Source organism: Crinia signifera, chromosome 3 (assembly GCF_055691185.1).
Source record: "Crinia signifera chromosome 3, ASM5569118v1, whole genome shotgun sequence".
Lineage (NCBI taxonomy): Eukaryota > Metazoa > Chordata > Amphibia > Anura > Myobatrachidae > Crinia > Crinia signifera.
Window position 1 is genome coordinate 49,909,871 of NC_139219.1, and position 19,674 is coordinate 49,929,544.

General features: G+C 47.5%; 1 protein-coding gene across 1 annotated transcript in view; it reads left to right on the forward strand.

The window, feature by feature from the left end:
• Positions 1–1,079: 1,079 nt before the first annotated feature.
• Positions 1,080–19,674, forward strand: part of SLC1A4 (solute carrier family 1 member 4) — a 59,250-nt gene continuing 40,655 nt past the window's right edge. The window contains exon 1 of the mRNA XM_083175761.1: positions 1,080–1,745. Coding sequence (XP_083031887.1) covers positions 1,219–1,745 — 527 coding nt within the window. The 5' untranslated portion in view covers positions 1,080–1,218. The remainder of the gene's footprint in view (positions 1,746–19,674) is intronic.

The following is a 19,674-nucleotide window of genomic DNA, read 5'->3' on the forward strand; positions in this document are numbered from 1 at the left end:
TGGGAGGTGGCTATCTACTCACAGTCATCTGCAACTATGCCATACTTGCCTACTTTTGAAAACTAGTTTCAGGGACATTATAGCTGGTAGTAGAATTTTACACAGTGCCCCATTGAGGGCTTGTGTCATGCTCCACCCAAAGGGTGTGTCTAGTTCCATTTATGGAGAGATAGTGAAAAGAGATTGTGAACGTGGCACCTAGAAGCGTGGGGTGTGTACTGCTACATCTGAGAGGAATCTTTTAAAATTACTTATATCCAAATGTAGACAAGCCCCAAAGCCGTTAGTAAAAGCTACTATACTTGGTAAAGTGCTGGGAAGTGGTGCTGATGATTCAATGTAAAGGTATATATATCTTATTCCTTTTCTCCCAAAAACTGTAACAGTGTAATGTGGGATAGGGGAAATGAGGGAGATTTCTAGACTAATGAGGGAGAGAGGGAGATTGCTGCTATTTCAGGGAGTCTCCTGCAGAATGCAGGAGGGTAGGCAACTATGAACTATGCCTATGAGTAATCAGATGTGAATCAGGCCCATGATATGGCAAAATATAGCAACGGCAAGAGCAGAACACCCGCACCTGAATTAACAACTCACGCATGCAAGTCAAGGATCTTTTACCACTGGGTGGTAGAAGGGGTTGTGCAACTGAGGGATCTAATGCCAATAGGCAGATAGGAAGCTAAAGATAATATGATTATTAGCTCAGCAAAATGCCCAATCTCTGTAATTAGCGTTGAGTAATTTGAAGTCAATATGACAATAATATCTGTCTTTATTAATGTTTCCATATTTCAGAAAGACCTCATATAATGCCTTTGTATGATAAGATCAGGACATACTGTAGACCCCAGTGATTGTAGTTTATATTCTCACAATGGGAATAGAAGTTTGCATTCAGTGACCATATGTTTGCAAAAGAAAACGCACTTTGCTCCAAAACAAGTGTCAGTGAGGAGGCTGAGAGCCAGACAGTGACCGGAGGTATGGATGGGCTGACGGGGAGCCTGGGCGCAGGGGGGCAGGAGGGAGGGAGGAATATTTCGGCACTGTCGTGGTGGGCGGGGGAGAAGGAGGCTCTGTTGCATCAGCTGCAGCACATAGTGGCTGTGCAGAGCGTGAGAGCACAACAAAGCGCCGAGACAGAGCAGCTCTCAGCCACCCGTGCACCCAGCTGGACCTGCTGCAGCCACTCCTCATCCCAGCCACGCACAGATCATGGAGAAACCCTGCGAAACCAACGGCCACATTGACAAATACCCGGAGTACACCGCCTGCCAGCTGGAGGAGGATGGCAAGGCTGCCAAGCAGCGTGCAGGGCAGAGATGTGCCCAGTTCCTGAGGAAGAATGCCATAGTAATCCTGACAGTGTCCGGGGTGATTGTAGGGGTTGGCATGGGCACAGTAGTCAGGCGCATGAACCTGACCAAGGCTCAGATGACCTATTTCGCCTTCCCTGGAGAGATGCTCCTGAGGATGCTGAAGATGATCATCCTCCCCCTGGTGGTGTGCAGCTTGGTCTCGGGCGCTGCCAGCCTAGACACCAGGTCACTGGGCAAGCTGGGTGCTATAGCTGTTGCCTACTTTTTGGTGACCACCCTGATGGCCTCAGGTTTAGCCATTGCCCTGGGCTTCATCATTAAACCAGGGGCTGGGGCAGGTGCCCTGAACTCCAACGCTTTGGGCATAGAAGACACCATCACATCCAACAAGGAGACAGTGGACTCTTTCCTGGACCTGGCCAGGTAATGTCCTTCTCTTTGGTCCTGCCAGGGCACACTCATGTACTAAACTCACTTGCTGCCTTTATCAACTTTAAGTTTCCCCATGTAGTCAGCATCCTTTGTGGTGCAAGAAGGGCTATATAAAGACATATAGGGCGTGTGTAATAGGGTGTGAGAATCAAGAGATTTTGGGAGAGTTTTCCCTTTTTTTTTTTTTTTTTTTTTTAAAGCAGCAATCATTTACACCGGAAAACCAGGTGGATTTTGCCATGTAAATGATTGCTGCTTTAAAAAAAAAGGGAAAAACTCCCAAAATCTCTCACTTTTTGATTCTCACACCCTATTACATTTGGCTCATAAAGTGTTATATTCAGTCTAATATAGATATATTAGCAATATTCTTATATTGCCACCAGTTTGGCTGATAATCCCTTACTGGCACATGGCATTTAATTGTGTCAGGTAAAATAATGAGTCATTGTTTCTATATGCTTCACAACTTATATATATATAGATATATTGCCTTATACAGCAAAATTTCATTGGATGCTAAGCTGCAGGCTGCTTCTTTTAGTGCTGCTATATAAAGAGCATTATCTTAGCTGGCATATGATGCAATCCCACCCTAGATTTGCATGCCACTTGTGTGGGCACAGTCTGTGTTGCTATTAGTGTCATATATAGAGAGTTGTATCTCCACCAGCCGTATGTTATAAAGCTATTTAGCGTTCTTCTCCTATGGGCTACGCTTATATTCCAAATATATATTACATCACCAAGACAGCTATAATTGCAAAGAATGAGTATTTCCTCTAGACAATGTCTATACTGGTCCAAATCTCTTCAGGAAAAAACTATTTCATATTTATTTTACGATTAAAAAAAGACATTTAAAATAGTTTTAGAATTTTTAAACATTTTAACCCTCTGAGTGCCAATGAGTGTTGCTGCGAGCGATCCTGAAAATATCCACTAAAAATGCCAGCGTCGCTCCCAGCAACTGTTCTTTTAGTATAAATAAGTACAAATGCAGCCGTCGATTGATTGAAGTTTAGTTAAATATTGCACCCCCCCAAAAAAAAAAACAGTCGCTGTGAGCGGCGATGGCATTTTTAGCGGAAATTTTGGGGATCGCAGCAATGTTGGCACTCATAGGTATAATAATTTTTTTTTTTAAAAAGTTTTCTTGCCAATTTAATAGCTATTTTGACAAATTCCCTTGACACTCGAAGGTTAGAGGCAAAATGGTAAAATTTGTATTTATTTTTAACATTTGGAATTGTTGTTATTAGTATTTGCTCCAAAATGACATTTGAAATATATCATTTGTTCAGCATTTCTGTATGTTGTTATTTTTGTTGGGATCAGCGATTCCCCTATATCGTGTGTGGCAAAACGCCTACTAAACCTACAGGAGTGGGTCTGATTACTTCAGAACTTAAGTTCAGATACCTAATAATCGCAAAAGACTTCAAAGCTGGAAAGGCCTGGGCAGAGCTGCCATATGGTAGAGTATGAGCTTCAAACCACTGTATCCATCTCCAAGTTGCAAGCGGATAACTTAGATGAGAGTTCAGATTGATTGTCAGATTGGGCTGGTTGGAACAAAACCCTGGTATTGGATAAAAGCAAATGACAGTTGACCATTTGCTTTGAAATGCTGGAAATCTGGTAAAAACTGTCACTCAGATATTACCAGGTTTTCGTTCCAACCAGCCCAATCTGACAATCGGGTGACATTTAATGGAATGCAATTTTTTCACACTTTTTAAAATCGCACCGTATTGCCGAACATCGCACTTTTTCAATTCACATTTTGTCCTTCAAAACCGCATATATAATGAGATGTGAATTCGCGGCAATAAGCGAGTGAAAAAAAAGTGGGAAAAAAAACGGCGTGGGGTCCACCCTCCTGAGCATAACCAGCCCTGGGCTCAAAGAGCTGGTCCTGGTTTCATAAAATCACAGGGCAAAACAAATAGGGGGTCCCAGGATTTCATAAAACCAGCACCAGGCTCAAGGGCCGGTCCTGGTTCCCAAAATACGGCGGACAAAATGAGTTGGGGTCCCCCGTATTTCAAGAAGCAGCACTGGGCCCAAAGCATTTATCCCTCTGACCTGTCAGCATGGGCAGGGGTCTTGGGGAAGTGGGGACCCCCCAAAGAAGGGGTCCCCCCCTCCAGAAGTTACCTGCCCATGCTGAAGCCCGGGCTGTCCTCAATGCCTCTGGGCGGGGGCATCGATAATTGTGTAAAAAAATTAAAATAAAACGATTGTGTATTGCTGTGGAACTATGAGTCCCAGCAAGCCTGCACCGCATGCAGTAACTTGAAGAACCGGATGTCTTCAGGGCTTCTCCGGGACCCCTGCATTGCTGAAACCAAGCTCCGGTCTTCTGTTTAATTCTGGGACTCCGCCCCCCGACCGGGACTTAGGCCCACCCTCCAGCTAATCATGGTCCGGCATCGGGAAATCCTGGACCATGATTGGCTGGTGGGCGGGCCTTATGTGGGGTACGCACCAGGACGACCCGCTCACGATGCACATCGTGAGTGGGTCGTCAGTGTCTCGTCCGACCCGCTCACGATGACGCGGGGGGGCACGACCCGCTCACGATGTGCACCGTGAGCGGGTCCGATCCGATGCCGACCCGCACCCGGCTGTATGGTCGTCATTGAGATCCTACCTGCAGCAGGTAGGATCTCAATAACGACCGACCGACCCGCGGGACCTCGCATCGGATCGGTATCGGTCCACACCAGGTCAGAAAAGGGCCCGATCAGCACACAATCTACATCCAATTGGTCGGAATTGGATCTAGATTGATGGGATCGGGCCCTAGTCGTCCTGGTGTGTACCCAGCATAAGTCCCGGTCGGGGGGTGGAGCCCCAGAAGTAAACAGAAGACTGGAGCTTGGTTTCAGCAGTGCAGGGGTCCCGGAGAAGCCCTGAAGATGTCCGGTGGTACTTGCCATAAGGCATGCGATGGTATGCGATGCGATGTTCCGCGATGTCCCCCGATGTCATACAATGTTAAAACCCCCACTATGAACGTGAACCCGAAGCGTCCTTACATTAAAACTTTATTGGACACAGAGCCCATTCATGCAATACTCACCTATGTTGCCATGAAGCGTCAGTCGCCTTGTCCAGTAGTATCGATGTGGGTACCTGTGGAGAGAAAACATACTCACCGGACGGGTACTTGTGTATTATCACGGCGCCCCCGATATTAAGTCGCACGAGTTTTAATCGCATCGCATGCCATACACCGGATGCACAGCGATGCGATTAAAAATTGTATAAGCCCCCTATACGATTTTAAATTGTATAAGCACCCTAATGGGTGCTTAGAATGTTAAATGCTCCCCCACGCCACCCCCAGTATGAACGCCAACCCGAAGCGTGGCGAGCGGCGGTGGTACGCGTCCTCCGACCTTTTCATACCCCCACTATCCACGTCGGCGTGGAGTTGATTTTATATAGTGCGGCGAGCGCACTATTGTTTTCAAAAGTAGGCAAGTATGCATAGCCCTGCTGTGCTTCCTAAACCAGTAACCTCCTCCTTCCTGCACCTCTTCCGGGTGCAGGGAGGAGGAGGCGGAGCCTGGCAGCCACTGCAGATGTCTGAGCATGGGGCTCCCGAGCACAGCAGGAGGTGGGAGAGCCACAGAGACCTGCTCACCACCCGCAAGACCTGCCCTTTGCGATACTAATCGCATATGTTAATACATATACGATTAGTATGATTGCAGTGTGTGTCGGAATGTACTGTACCACAACTGCTTGGTAAATCCCTCCCTATGCCATGCTTGCCTACTTTTGGAAACTAGTTTCAGGGAGATTAATGTTGGCAGTAGAATTTTAAGGTTGTGTGTCATGCTCCACTAAGGGGCATGGTTAGCTCCATACATGGGCGTATATGTTCTTAAAGGCTTGTTGCGAGATATTTCTAGATAACATTAGTAACTATATACTTTGGGAAATGTAGCAAGTAGTGATAATAACAGGGCTGCCTGCAATATATTTGATTTGGATTATTTGTTTGATATTTGCTGTGATATCTAGTTTGTTCTCTCTCAGCACAACATACGTGATAATAAATGTGATGAAATAAATTCCAAGTGCAAATCCCATTTGATTGTATATATCTCTGATTTATTTTTCCCCCCAAAAAGTAACTATTGCATAAGGTGGGTTAGCTGAAATGAGGGAGATTTCTAGACTCTGCAGGGAGAGAGGGAGATTGCTGCTATTTCAGGGAGTCTCCTGCAGAATGCAGGAGGGTAAGCAACTATGCCCTATACATGCCTCTGTATCAATGACGCAACAGTGTCACCAGCACTAGAGGCCACATAAATAAGTTTATTTACATACTGGCAAGAAATTGTGGGGCTGGTACTAAAAAAAAAAAAAGCAGGGTCCTCTTGCCCCTTCTAGAACCCCTGGCTTGCCTGGTCAGACCTCTGATGTACGCAGCACTGGTCACACTACTCAACCTGTACATTGCTTCAAGGGAAATGTGACCCTTCTTTACTCTTGTTTATGACAAAGTATACTTGATAGACTCCAGCCCAGGGTCCCCTTTCTGTCTGGGCCCGGGAATGGAACCCCCTATGACTTCCCTGCATACTGGCTGTACGATCATCAGATATTATGCATGACATGTCTCAGACCTTGTAGATTCTAGTATATAAAATATAGAATGCTAAGCTCCACAAACACATAGGAGGAGATGTATTAATCCAAAACGAGTGAGCGATAAAGTAGAGAGAGATAAAGTACCAACTAATCAGCTCCTCGTCATTTTTTCAATACAGCCACTGAGAAGCTGATTGGCTGTTGCCAAAGTAGACACACACACACACGGGGTTGTATACCAATAAGAGTGTAATCGCACAGGAATAAGTGGCAAATACTGGAATTTACAACTGTTCACGGTTGTTATATATTTTTCAGATTAAATTGTTATGAGATTGAAAGATACCAATTATTTTATTATTAAAATCTGTTACAGTTTGAGGCGCTTTCACATAAGAACTAGCTGGGCTGGTCACTGTAATGGAATGGAATTGTATTCAGTGACAGAACTCAGCGTACAGCACTGTGCAGTAATTGATGTGCTCTGTGATGCAGAACGAGGCTATTGGACTGGAGGCAGGAATCCCAGCAAGAGAGTCACATTCAATAGTATTACATTATTCATCTGCTTCCTGCAGTCCTGGCCATCTATCCCATGAAGCAGTGCTCACATCAGTATTGCACTTTCTTATTTCTCAGCTGAGTGCAGGGGTATCCTTTCTGGTTTGGCACATTATACTAAGGCACTGGTGCCTCTTGCCTAGTTTCCAGGTATGATATCCTCGGGCACAGGATCTCAAACTCGGTCCTCAGGACCCCACACAGTGCATGTCTTGCAGGTCTCCTCACAGAATCAAGTGAAATAATTAGCTCCACCTGTGGATCTTTTACAATGTGTCAGTGAGCAATGAGTGTCCAGGAAAACGTGAATTGTGTGGGGTCCTGAGGAACAAATTTATGAACCACTGTCCTAGTGTAACCGCTTCTTCTATCCTGTCCTGGGTACTTGTGCAGCAATCTGGGTATGTATATGAATCGCTGGTCTATTGCACCATAGTGAAGTGATAAGGGTGCATTATTTATTTTCCACTTCACTGGTAATTAGAACAGTGGTTCTCAACCTCGGTGCTCGGGACCCCCACACAGTTCACATTTTCCAGGTCTCCACGCAGAATCACAGGTGACATAATTAGCTCCACCTGTGATCTTTTAAAATGCCAGTGAATAAGGAGTGCACCTGTGCACCTGCCGGGTGACCTGGAAAACGTGAACTGTGTGGGGGTCCTGAGGACCGATGTTGAGAACCACTGTAATAGAGGAATGGCATAGCTGGCCCAGTATAATTACCATAGCATAATCACCATAGCCACTGCTGGAGTAGGACGGAAAGGGCCCAAATTCAAGGTGCACTATTTTGTTCAGATGATTGTCGAAAAAATGAGTGAGGCCGTCTGCTTTGCATTTGATTTAGAAATGAATTAGACAGCATGAATCATGAAAATGATTAACAACATGGGTCTATTTCAGTGGTTCCCAATCTTTTTCTAATCACGGCACCCTAGAGTATCAGAATTTTGTTCACGGCACCCTAGGCCCCAAAAAATATATATCAAATTAAGTAGATTGTGTTTAGTTCTGTGGTAAAGGGCAGGATTTGGTTCTGATTGTACACATATTATGATTGGCAGCCACCAGCACTGGTTTTGTCCTGAAATAATTGATCATAAATCATTTGAATTGGTCCTGGACGACTAACCCAAGGCACCCCTGCAAGTGTCCCAAGGCACCCCAGGGAGCCTAGGCGCACAGTTTGGGAACCACTGGTCTATTTAATGAAGTACTTCTATTGTCTTTACACACTGGTAACTTGTGGTATGGGATTTCATTTTTCATCATTGTAAAAGATCTACATGAATTTGCATAGTTAGCTTGCTGCCACACAGCACTGAGGTCTTGGGTTCGATTCCCACCAAGAATGAGTGAGTGATTGAAAGTAGGAAAGCAAAGGCTCAGACGAGGATAAAGGGACAGGGGGATTAAAACGAAAAATTCTCTGTGATGTGACTATTTCATTTATTATTGTGTAAATGTATTTTATGTAAAATGCTTGCAATATATAAATATATATATATATATAAATATAATATATATATTAATTTATCTCCTATATATTTGGCTACATCTGTCACTCAAAGTGGGTGTCTGTGTCTATAACGCTCTGTTCCTGGACTTTCCTCTTAATGTGTGATTGCCTTCATCTGTGCTGAACACCTTTCTGAGAAATTAACCTGTTTAAAACAGGTGATGGCAATCATTCATTAAGGGGAAGTCTAGAAACAGAGCATTGTGTCCCTCCTGGAGAGGGTCATGTTGGGAGGTATGTGACAGAGAACCAGCCCAGTGAGCCCACAGACAGTGCCAGACACCCACTGCCTTCCCATGTTGCCCAGCACTGCTACTCCACAGCCACCAGGTGAGCGCCCCCCTCCCGCGATTTGCGGCAAAACCTCCCCCCCGCGCGCCCCCCCTCCCGCGATTCGCGGCAAAAACACCTGCTCCCCGCGACCCCCCTACCGCGATTCGCAGCAAAAACACCCCCGCGACCCCCCCTCCCGCGATTCACTGCAAAAAGAACCCCCCCACGACCCCTCCCGCAATTCGCGGCATAACCACCACCCCGCGACCCCCCCTCCCGCGAATCGCGGCAAACCCTCCCCCGTGACCCCCCCCCCCCCGATTCGTGGAAAAAACACCCCCCCCCCCGCGACCTCCCTCCCGCGATTCGCGGCAAAAAGAACCCCCCCGCGACCCCTCCTTGCACGATTGGCGGCACACCCCCCCCCGCAATTCGCAGCAGCCCCAGGATTAAATGGCACATGCAAAACACTGACATGGCTATGGTCGACAATGAAAAAGGTTGACATGAGTTTTTGAAGATTTATTTTTAATTTTTTCATATTCATTGTCATGTGTCGACATGGACACCAATGAAGTGGCACACTTATGTCAACATTTACATGTGTTGACCTTTCTGTGTTGATTTTTTCTTGTGGCGATTCGCGTCACACCCCCCCGCAACCCCCCCTCCGCGATTCGCGGCACCCCCCGTGACCCCCCACCTCCCGCAATTCGCGGCAACCCCCACCGGAACCCCTGTGAACCCCGCCCTCACGCGATTCGCGGCACCCACCCCCGCGACCCCCCCTCCCGCAATTCGCGGCACCCCCCCGTGATTCGCGGCAGCTCCAGAATTAAATTGCACATGGAAAACACTGACATGGCTATGGTCGACAATGAAAAAGGTTGACATGAGTTTTTGAAGTTTTTTTGTAATTTTTTGAATATTTTCATATTCATTCTCATGTGTCGACATGGACACCAATGAAGTGCCACACTTATGTCAACATTTACATGTGTTGACCTTTCTGTGTTGATTTTTTTCTTGTGGCGATTCGCGTCACATCCCCCGCAACCCCCCCTCCGGCGATTCGCGGCACCCCCCCCTCCCGCAATTCGCGGCAACCTCCCACCGGAACCCCCATGAACCGCGCTCTCCCGCGATTCGCGGCACCCACCCCCCGCAACCCCCCCTCCCGCAAATCGCGGCACCCCCCGCGATTCGCGGCAGCCCCAGGATTAAATGGCACATGCAAAACACTGGCACGGCTATGGTCGACAATGAAAAAGGTTGACATGAGTTTTTGAAGATTTATTTCATTTTTTGAATGTTTTCATATTCATTGTCATGTGTCAACATGGACACCAATGAAGTGGCACACTTATGTCAACATTTACATGTGTTGACCTTTCTGTGTTGATTTTTTGTTGTGGCGATTCGCGTCACACCCCCCCGCAACCCCCCCTCCCGCGATTTGCGGCACCCCCCTTGACCCCCCACCTCCCGCAATTCGCGGCAACCCCCCCACCGGAACCCCTGTGAACCCCGCCCTCCCGCGATTCGCGGCACCCAACCCCGCGACCCCCCCCTCCCGCAATTCGCGGCACCCCCCGTGATTCGCGGCAGCTCCAGAATTAAATTGCACATGGAAAACACTGACATGGCTATGGTCGACAATGAAAAAGGTTGACATGAGTTTTTGAAGTTTTTTTTTCATTTTTTGAATATTTTCATATTCATTCTCATGTGTCGACATGGACACCAATGAAGTGCCACACTTATGTCAACATTTACATGTGTTGACCTTTCTGTGTTGATTTTTTCTTGTGGCGATTTGCGTCACCCCCCCCCCCCACAACCCCCACTCCCGCGATTCACGGCACACACACACACACCTCCCCCGCGATTCTCGGCACCCCACCCCGTGACCCCCCCTCCCGTGATTCACGGCACACACCCGCGACCCCCCCTCCCATGATTCGCCGCAACCCCCGCCCCGTAACCCCCCCTCCCGCGATTCGCGGCACCCACCCCTGCGACCCCCCCTCCCGCAATTCGCGGAACCCCCCCGCGATTCGCGGCAGCTCCAGAATTAAATTGCACATGGAAAACACTGACATGGCTATGGTCGACAATGAAAAAGGTTGACATGAGTTTTTTGAAGTTTTTTTTTTTCATTTTTTGAATGTTTTCATATTCATTCTCATGTGTCGACATGGACACCAATGAAGTGCCACACTTATGTCAACATTTACATGTGTTGACCTTTCTGTCTTGATTTTTTCTTGTGGCGATTCGTGTCACACCCCCCCACCCCCCCCCCGCAACCCCCACTCCCGCGATTCACGGCACACACACACACCCCCGCGATTCTCGGCACCCCACCCCGTGACCCCCCCTCCTGTGATTCACGGCACACCCCCCGTGACCCCCCCTACCATGATTCGCCGCAACCCCCGCCCCCGTAACCCCCCTCCCGCGATTTGCAGCAACCCACCCCGCGACCCCCCTCCCGCGATTCTCTGCAATCCCTCCCCTCCCGCGATTCGCAGCATCCACCCCCCCACAACCCCCCCTCCTGCAATTCGCGGCACCCCCCGCGACCCCCCCTCCTGCAATTCGCGGCACCCTCCACGACCCCCCCTCCCGCGATTCGCGGACACCTAAGTTGCAATACAGGGCATCTTTCATACAATTCTAACCATATTTCTCATATACAAACGTTCACAAATTAAGGGGGCGCAGCCCCTTACGACGGTGTGAAGAGCGCCCGTAGGGGGCGATGAATCACCTAGTTTAATATAATAGCAAGGCACACGTGTAGACAGCTAAGGTTTGTTTTGAGACAATGGGGAAGGGGGAGACGATGGACCAATAGCGCACTAGCGTTAGGTTTATGATGTTGTGCCGCCTCCCCGGTTATGATGTGCTCACATGTTCTCATGGGCAAAACGGTTATTATTTATACATGTTTCAAAAGAACAAATGGCAGCCAACAAGTACTGGGTATCAAAAGAGAAAAGAAAAGGGCTGCGCTGTGAGCATAGAGATCAACACACTCTATTTTAACTGGGCATCGGTGTCAGTGTGGATGATGACATAAGTTCTGCTTCCCAAACTTCACTATAGGGGCCCAAAATACCTGGAAGCCTAGGGGCCCGGCCATGGGTTAATAAGGCCCTGCTTAGGAAAGATACTGTATCCACTTGCTGAAACACTTTTTGTATTGCAAGGCAAGGGAATTGAGTGTACTTGTGAGTGAGAAATGACCATTTAGAGCTAATTTTACCCCAAAAAATGGCTTATAAACGCTTGGCACTTGACACTGCCCCCCCCCCCCCCCCGCCTGCACTGGTAGGTACGAACGGGATGGCAAACAAGTAGTTCGCTGCGCCCACTCGCACCGAGCGGCTACACATGTGCATAAAACTTTATGGGCATGCGCAATTGCTCAATATCGCTCCACTGCGCGAACATGCAGGGGAGTGTATCAACTAGAATAACCCCCATAATGCCCACAGCTTAAGTACCCCTTTATTCACATAAAGTGCCCTTTATTCGCATATTCCTCATATTCCTCTCCTTCACTTCAGTAGTAGTGACAAGATGACATCACATATGCAGTGCCAGAAAAGGCAGCAGCTAAAACAGGGTTTTCTGTTGGAATTACTGTGCAGGGCTATGGTGGAGGCACTATCATAACAGGTGGTGGAATTCAGTTTCGCGCCGTTCCCCCCAAACAACCAAAGTACTTTATTTTTTTCATTTGCAAGATGCCGGGACATGGAGCATAGTCTGACCCCAACACCCACGAAGCCCAGCCCTCAGGCTGTTATTGGTCCATGGGCCATTCACTGAAAGAACAGGTTTGGCCATTGGTGGGAGAAACCATCATATGATATGTCATAGTTTGTGGCCACGATGGTCACTCACAATTTCAATGGGAACTGTTATTCGTGATCACATGAATGGTCATCCGTAACTTGTACTGCACTCTAGAAATACTCTTAGTTCATGCCCTTCAAGATGACATGAAAATGTCACTGATGGAATAAACTTTAAGAAGCAAGCAATCTTTTCTAGTGCACATGTTAATGTCCACTCACTTACATCTTATTTATTAAATGGACATACTGAGTATGAGACCTGTGCAATGTCATGGTCCAACTTTCTTCTACTAAATTCCCAAAAAACTGATGTCAATAAGCTTCCAGAACAACATCACATCATTGGCCATATTTTTATATTATATATAGTGCTTTAATATGTGACACTAGCCAGTGCGGCAGCAGGACAATACTGTGGCCGGCCCTGCCCCCCAACATGTGACACCTAGGGGGAGTGGCAACACTGGCACTAGGAAGTACAGCATTGCTTTAGGACGCTTCTCTTCTGTGCAGAAAGAAAATTAGGTGCTGTAAGTGCCAATACAATATGGGTAGCTGTAGTCTGTCTTGAGGTTCTAGATTGGGATGACCAAACCGGCCATTGAGATCTAGCACCAGATCATGTTTTCCAGACCACCTGTGTATTTGTAGAATGTGTCTGTTAGGAATGAATGCAGCACATGAAAATGTAAGGTAGTTGTAATGACTGCACCTGTGCACCAGCTAGGTCAGGGGTGAGCAATAAGCATCCTTCCAGCTGTTGATACTTCACATCCCAGCATGCTTTGCCTTTATTTTGCTATTTGACCATGCTGAAACTGATGCAAGGCATGCTGGGATGTATAGTCCATCAACAGCTGGAGGGCCACTTATTACGCACCCCTGAGCTAAGTGGTCTGGTAAAAAGGACAGGTTTTGCCAGCCAAGTTCTAGATCATAATGACCTACTTTGTAGGGTGCTCAGAGAGGAGATGCTACAGGCACATGCTAATGGTCGACATTGTAGTTGTTGACACATATAAAAAGGTTGACGTGATTAATTAGATTGAGTCATGTCAATATAATGGGCAAACGCAACCTTTTGTCACGTCGACCTTTTGTATGCTGACCTTTTTGTCAATGCGGACCTTGTCATGTTGACCTATTGGCTGTCTACACTGTGGACCCTTTAATCCGGAACCACTACAACTGATACAAGCGGCTTTGGTTTCACTTCCCCTTTTAAGATAATCCTTTTTTAAACACTTTAAAATAATAATTCCTTTTACTAAAAAGGGACTTGGGAGGCAATTTACTTTTTTGGCATGCTCCCATGCAAATCTGTTTTAAGAAGCATGAAATATCTTTTATTGCCTGCAAGAGTCAGTGCTGTCAGTGCTGCTGTCTGAAAAGTTCCAATTCGGTGTCTAGCCTGAATATAAAATATAGAAGGATACTGTCTAATAAACAAGTGCGTGCACACAGTTCTGTATTCTATAGTGATATACGTTTTTGTAAGCTGTCTTTATGTTATGACAGTTAAAATCTAACTATAAGAAAGCAAAGGCAGGTGCGGTTTTGAAAGTAAAAATATGTTTAACAGAGCACTACGAGGAAAACGACCCCACAGAACCACCAGCGGTTCCACGCTACAATTCGGCAAGGGCCAGGCAAATTCTAAAAGGCCTTTCAAAGAATGGGATAGGTGCCAGATTTCTCCCAGGCTTCAGGTCTTTGTTCACTAGAAAGCAGACTGCTACTGTATGAATAGACTTCCAGATCCTGCGAAGAGAATGGTGAGAGCTTTACTTAACCAAGGGAAAATTAATTCACGTGGATCAGAATGGATGGTAAATTTAGAATAAAACATTTTGTACGGCAGATATGCAGCTATCAGAACAGTGTTTGTCCAACCACTAAAAGAATACAAATGGGTGCAATGAAAGATGATCTGTGACTGATTAGCGCTGTCTGAATGTGTTTACATGCAATATAGGACACCTTTAGGTGACAAAATACAAGATATACATATCTTAGATGATAAGAGGATTTTCCATCGATTAAGTGATAATGACGCACTTCCGGTCATCGTTTGAGGATACTTCGGGTAACCATGGTAACCTGGCGGCCATCTTTTACACAGATGTTACCATTTGTCCATATGCTTTATTGTCATTATTTGGGGGATAAAAGGAGATTGCCCACATCTACCACACTTCTGAAGAAGGAGCAGTGTGTCCGAAATGCATTAAGTGGTGGTACTTACCTGCATAGCTCCAGACTTCACTGGCGACTGTGCTGGTTCCACGTGCCTGAGGAGGAGTCCCCTTGTCCTGTTGATGTCATCAAGGAGGCCTGGATCCAGTGAAAGTCCACTTTGTTGCAGTTTTGCCATTTAGAGTTTGATGCATGCAATTTTATATTTATACGGCTGCCAAATTGTGAGTTTGATGTGTAAATTAAAAATAGTTTTTATACTATAAATACTACCCTTTCATGGCTTTTTGTTTCTCACCCCTCTTGTGATACCCAACATTGGTTGAGGGGTGTGCTATTCTTTTGTCTTTCCAGATCAATTTGTTCCCTAATCGATGGAAAAACCTCTTATCATCTAAGATATGTATATCTTGTGTTTTGTCACGGTGTCATACTGTATATTGCTTGTAAACACATTCAGACAGCGCTAATCAGTCACAGATCTTCTTTCTTTTCATCTTCCTACTCTGCCCAGATGCTCACTTTAGAATTTTGGCTCCCTCTGCAGATTTTGTTATTTTGACATGGATTTCCGTGTACTTTTCAATCAATCGCACTTCTGAAAATGTGTGTTTTTTGAGGTTTGGCCTCATATGCACCAGGCTCTGGAATGTAATGCAATCTGTTGCTTGCACCCGGTGTGTAACAGAGATAAACGTCCAGCCAATCACCTCCCAACTGCCATGTTACAGGCTGTGTTTGAAAAAAAATCCGTAAGGAGCTGATTGGCTGGACGTTTATCTCTCCTTATCACCCTTGCATTTATCTCTTGTTAAGGCTTAATACATCTGGCCCACCGTCTCCAGATGGTTTCATACAACAGAAAACAATGGGCATCTCACATGAATCCTCCTTAGAGGGATCCAATCAGATCCCTCCCAGCACCCCTGCCGTGCGTGTGTCACAAGACGCAAGCCCTGACAGACTCTCTGCACTCAAACACAGAAGTCCACATACCTCCAAAGGTAGCTCTGTTCTTATTTGCAAATGCCTGATATGCATGCGGGGGAGTGACGGGATGCATCATATTGAAAATGCAATGTGTCATGCATGCTGATCTGGGTTACAAAATGGCATAAATACTGCAGAGGCGTATTTGTGCATGTTCTTAAATGACCTGTACTGTGTCTTAGGCAATGTAGTTTTATATTAAAATCAAGGTTACAAGTAAATGATAAACCAGGAGTTTCTACAAAACACATGTCAGTCCCCATAGTTTGGGTGAAGCACTGTGCATGTGTTGTAGTTCCCATAAGGCGTCTATACATTTATTTGGCTTGAAACTCTTATGCCCCTTTCAGACCGCACTTTTAAAACGGTAAATTGCCGTTTTTTTACCGTTTTAAAACGGTAATGTGTGCGGTCTGAAAGGTCCAGTCCCACTTAACCGGTTAGAAAATGCAGTTTTTTCTAACCGGTTAAAATGCAGGGTCCTACCCGTTTCTGAACCGGTATTTTAGCCAAAAAATCGGCTCAGAAACGGTATTTAGGACCCAGCCAATGAGCTGGGTCCTAAATTCAGCACAGTGAATACTTAATGAGCGCTCATTAAGTATTCACAGCACTGGAGCCCCCCCCCCGCGCGTGTCGACACCCCCCGCGCGCGTGTCGACGCCCCCCCGCGCGTGTCGACGCCCCCCGCGTGTCGACCCCCCCCCGCGCGTGTCGACGGCCCCCCCTGTCGACTTACCCCGTGCCGGTATCTCCGTTGTGGTTCCCGGCACTGCAGCTCAGTATGCTCGGAAAGCACTTATGAAAAAAGTGTCTTTCAGAAAATGGCTGCCCCCATACGGAAGACAGTTTTTTTAAACTGGGTTTCCTATGGGGCAGCCATTTTCTGGAAGACACTTTTTTCATAAGTGCTTTCCGAGCATACTGAGCTGCAGTCCACAACGGAGGTACCGGCACGGGGTAAGTCGACACGGGGGGGGGGGCGCCGACATGCGGGGGGGTGGGGGGGGCGTCGACACGCGCGGGGGGCGTCGACACGCGCGGGGGCGTCGACATGCGCGGGGGGGCGTCGACATGCGCTCGGTCGACACGCGAGGGGGGGGGGGAGCTGCACGGAGGGGAGTGCTGAAGGCTGCACTGGCTTTAACCCTGTATTTGGAAAGTTTCCAAAAACGGGTCTGCCAGTGTCAAAAAATCGGCACTTAAACGGTAATATACCGTTTAAGTGCTGCGGTCTGAAAGGGGTTTTATCTGGCAGACCCGTTTTTGGAAACGTTTCCAAATACAGGGTCAAAGCCAGTTATGCGGTCTGAAAGCAGCATAACACACCCTTTAAGCTAGCTTAACTAAAAATAACTCACGCTGAGACAATAAAGACACGGACACCGTAACAATTAGATTTAAAGGCCATAGTATATTTATTAACGTGGTATGACCCTCTCGTAAAGGGCTGGCAATAAGGCGCCACGGAATGCCCAGCTCTAGTCACATCTCAAAATGGCGGCGACTTAAAACGCCCCAACTGATTATATTAAATATGGGACGACTGAGACGGCCCATCTGTCTAAGGCACAACCTAACGCTGGGAAGTCTCACCACCCCCGCTCTGGCCGGTGTGGACACTCCGCTGACGGAGTGCCCACCGCGCCCCCCCGCAAAGGCAGGACACCCTGCCGTCTTTCCAGGGGGCAGTGCCTCCCAGCGCCCTCTCATGCCACAAGTGACCGCTGGACCGTGACGCCCTACCGCCTTAGCTGAGAAAATGGTAAATGTACCAATGATTTGACTATAAATTGAAATGCCGAAGGCAAGGGAGGGTGGGTGGGGCTGAAGAAAATCTGCAAGAGGAAGTACCCCGGTAAGGACCTGCCTATATATACCCCTCTCCCTAAGCTCACGCCCCCCCCTCCAGTTCACCCAAAGGCTACTTCAACAAAACTGAAACCAACTTTAAACACACTAGCAGTCATTAACCCTTTCCTGCCAAACCAAAAAATGTAAGTCTCTTAAGTACGCTCTGGCTTAGGCAGCCCTTGCTTAATCTAAGGCGTCTATACATTTATTTGGCTTGAAACTCTAACACACCCTTTAAGCTAGCTTAACTAAAAATAACTCACGCTGAGACAATAAAGACACGGACACCGTAACAATTAGATTTAAAGGCCATAGTATATTTATTAACGTGGTATGACCCTCTCGTAAAGGGCTGGCAATAAGGCGCCACGGAATGCCCAGCTCTAGTCACATCTCAAAATGGCGGCGACTTAAAACGCCCCAACTGATTATATTAAATATGGGACGACTGAGACGGCCCATCTGTCTAAGGCACAACCTAACGCTGGGAAGTCTCACCACCCCCGCTCTGGCCGGTGTGGACACTCCGCTGACGGAGTGCCCACCGCGCCCCCCCGCAAAGGCAGGACACCCTGCCGTCTTTCCAGGGGGCAGTGCCTCCCAGCGCCCTCTCATGCCACAAGTGACCGCTGGATCGTGACGCCCTACCGCCACCGCCAGGCTCTAAGAGCCAAACTCAAAATAGGCTCGAAGGGCCGCCGCATGCCACCCGAACGAAAACTGACCTAGGTGTCCGCTAACTTAATTTAAACAGGAAAAAATATCCCCCAACAATACCCCTAAACCCAAGTTAGATAGGTGGACCCCATCGCTGGCAAAGTACTGGGCATTAGATCTTACGAGCAAGGGGTGGCGAACTGCTGATCCCCCCTTACTTAAGACAAATTTCGACACCGCGAAGTTCACCTTCTTCCTAGCTTTGTCAACTGCGGAGACATTAATGGAACCACGCCAAACTGTACGGGGGACGATATCGGACCAAACTATGTGGACCGACGGCCAAAGGCGCATCACCTCGAGGAGGTCCGCCTTGATTGCTAATATGACGGCCATGCCCTTCGTCTGGCACAAATCATTCCCACCCAGGTGAATAGCTATTATGGCGGGGCGCCCCCAAGCCCTCTCTTCACTCAGCAATAAGGGCAATAGACCGGACCACTTAAGACCCCTGACCCCGAACCATCTCACTAGCCGTCCACCGGACAATTCAGAAGCTCTCCTAGCTAAAGGGTGCCGTTCGGCCCAGAATACAAAAGAATGTCCCACTACCCACATCTGTCCTGGGGGTATTTAAGGGGAAGCTGAAAGAAAAAGGTCCTAGCATCAGAAATTATACATTACAACGATTAGTACAGCATGTAAGTTAGTAACAATGGACCCAAGTGAAGTCGAAAACTTGATAAAAACCTCTCGTGTGTCCCGGAAGGGGGAGGTGGGCCGAATTGAAATTACTGAGGACCCACGGAGGTAAAAAAAGCAAGAAAGTCCTTCACACCCCTGATTCCGGAACACTAGCTGTTCCAAAACCAGCGAGTAAACAACGTTTTTGGGTCAGCGCGTAAGGCGCAATACAACTAAACCTTATCTAACCTAATGTAAGTCTTAAATGCAGCGGATTTCCATCGACCCATTGCTTGAATGGAAGAGTCAGGAAGCCCGCTGGCCGCTGCGCATGTGGCTGCCCCAATGCGGAAGGAGTGCGTACCATATTCGCCCTCCTTCAGACCTAGATGGTGCAAGCAACGCTTAAATACCGCTCCAAACTGAAACTTGGAAAGCGGAGTCCCGTCACTATGCAGCAGCCATTGGGGCCCGCCCTGAGGTCTAGCAGCCGCGTAAATGGTGGCCAAAGCCACGGGGCACAACCTTGGCTCCGGGTGAGCCTGCATGGTGACCCACTTCCCTCGGCCTAGCTGATCGGTCTTAGACCGAGGAATTTTGCACTTAAGAGCACCCTCAGACAATACTACATCCGTGAACAGTATTCCTGTGCTCGCAGAAGCCCTACTGGCTGCAACCAGCTCGCTGATCCTGAAAGCGCCAA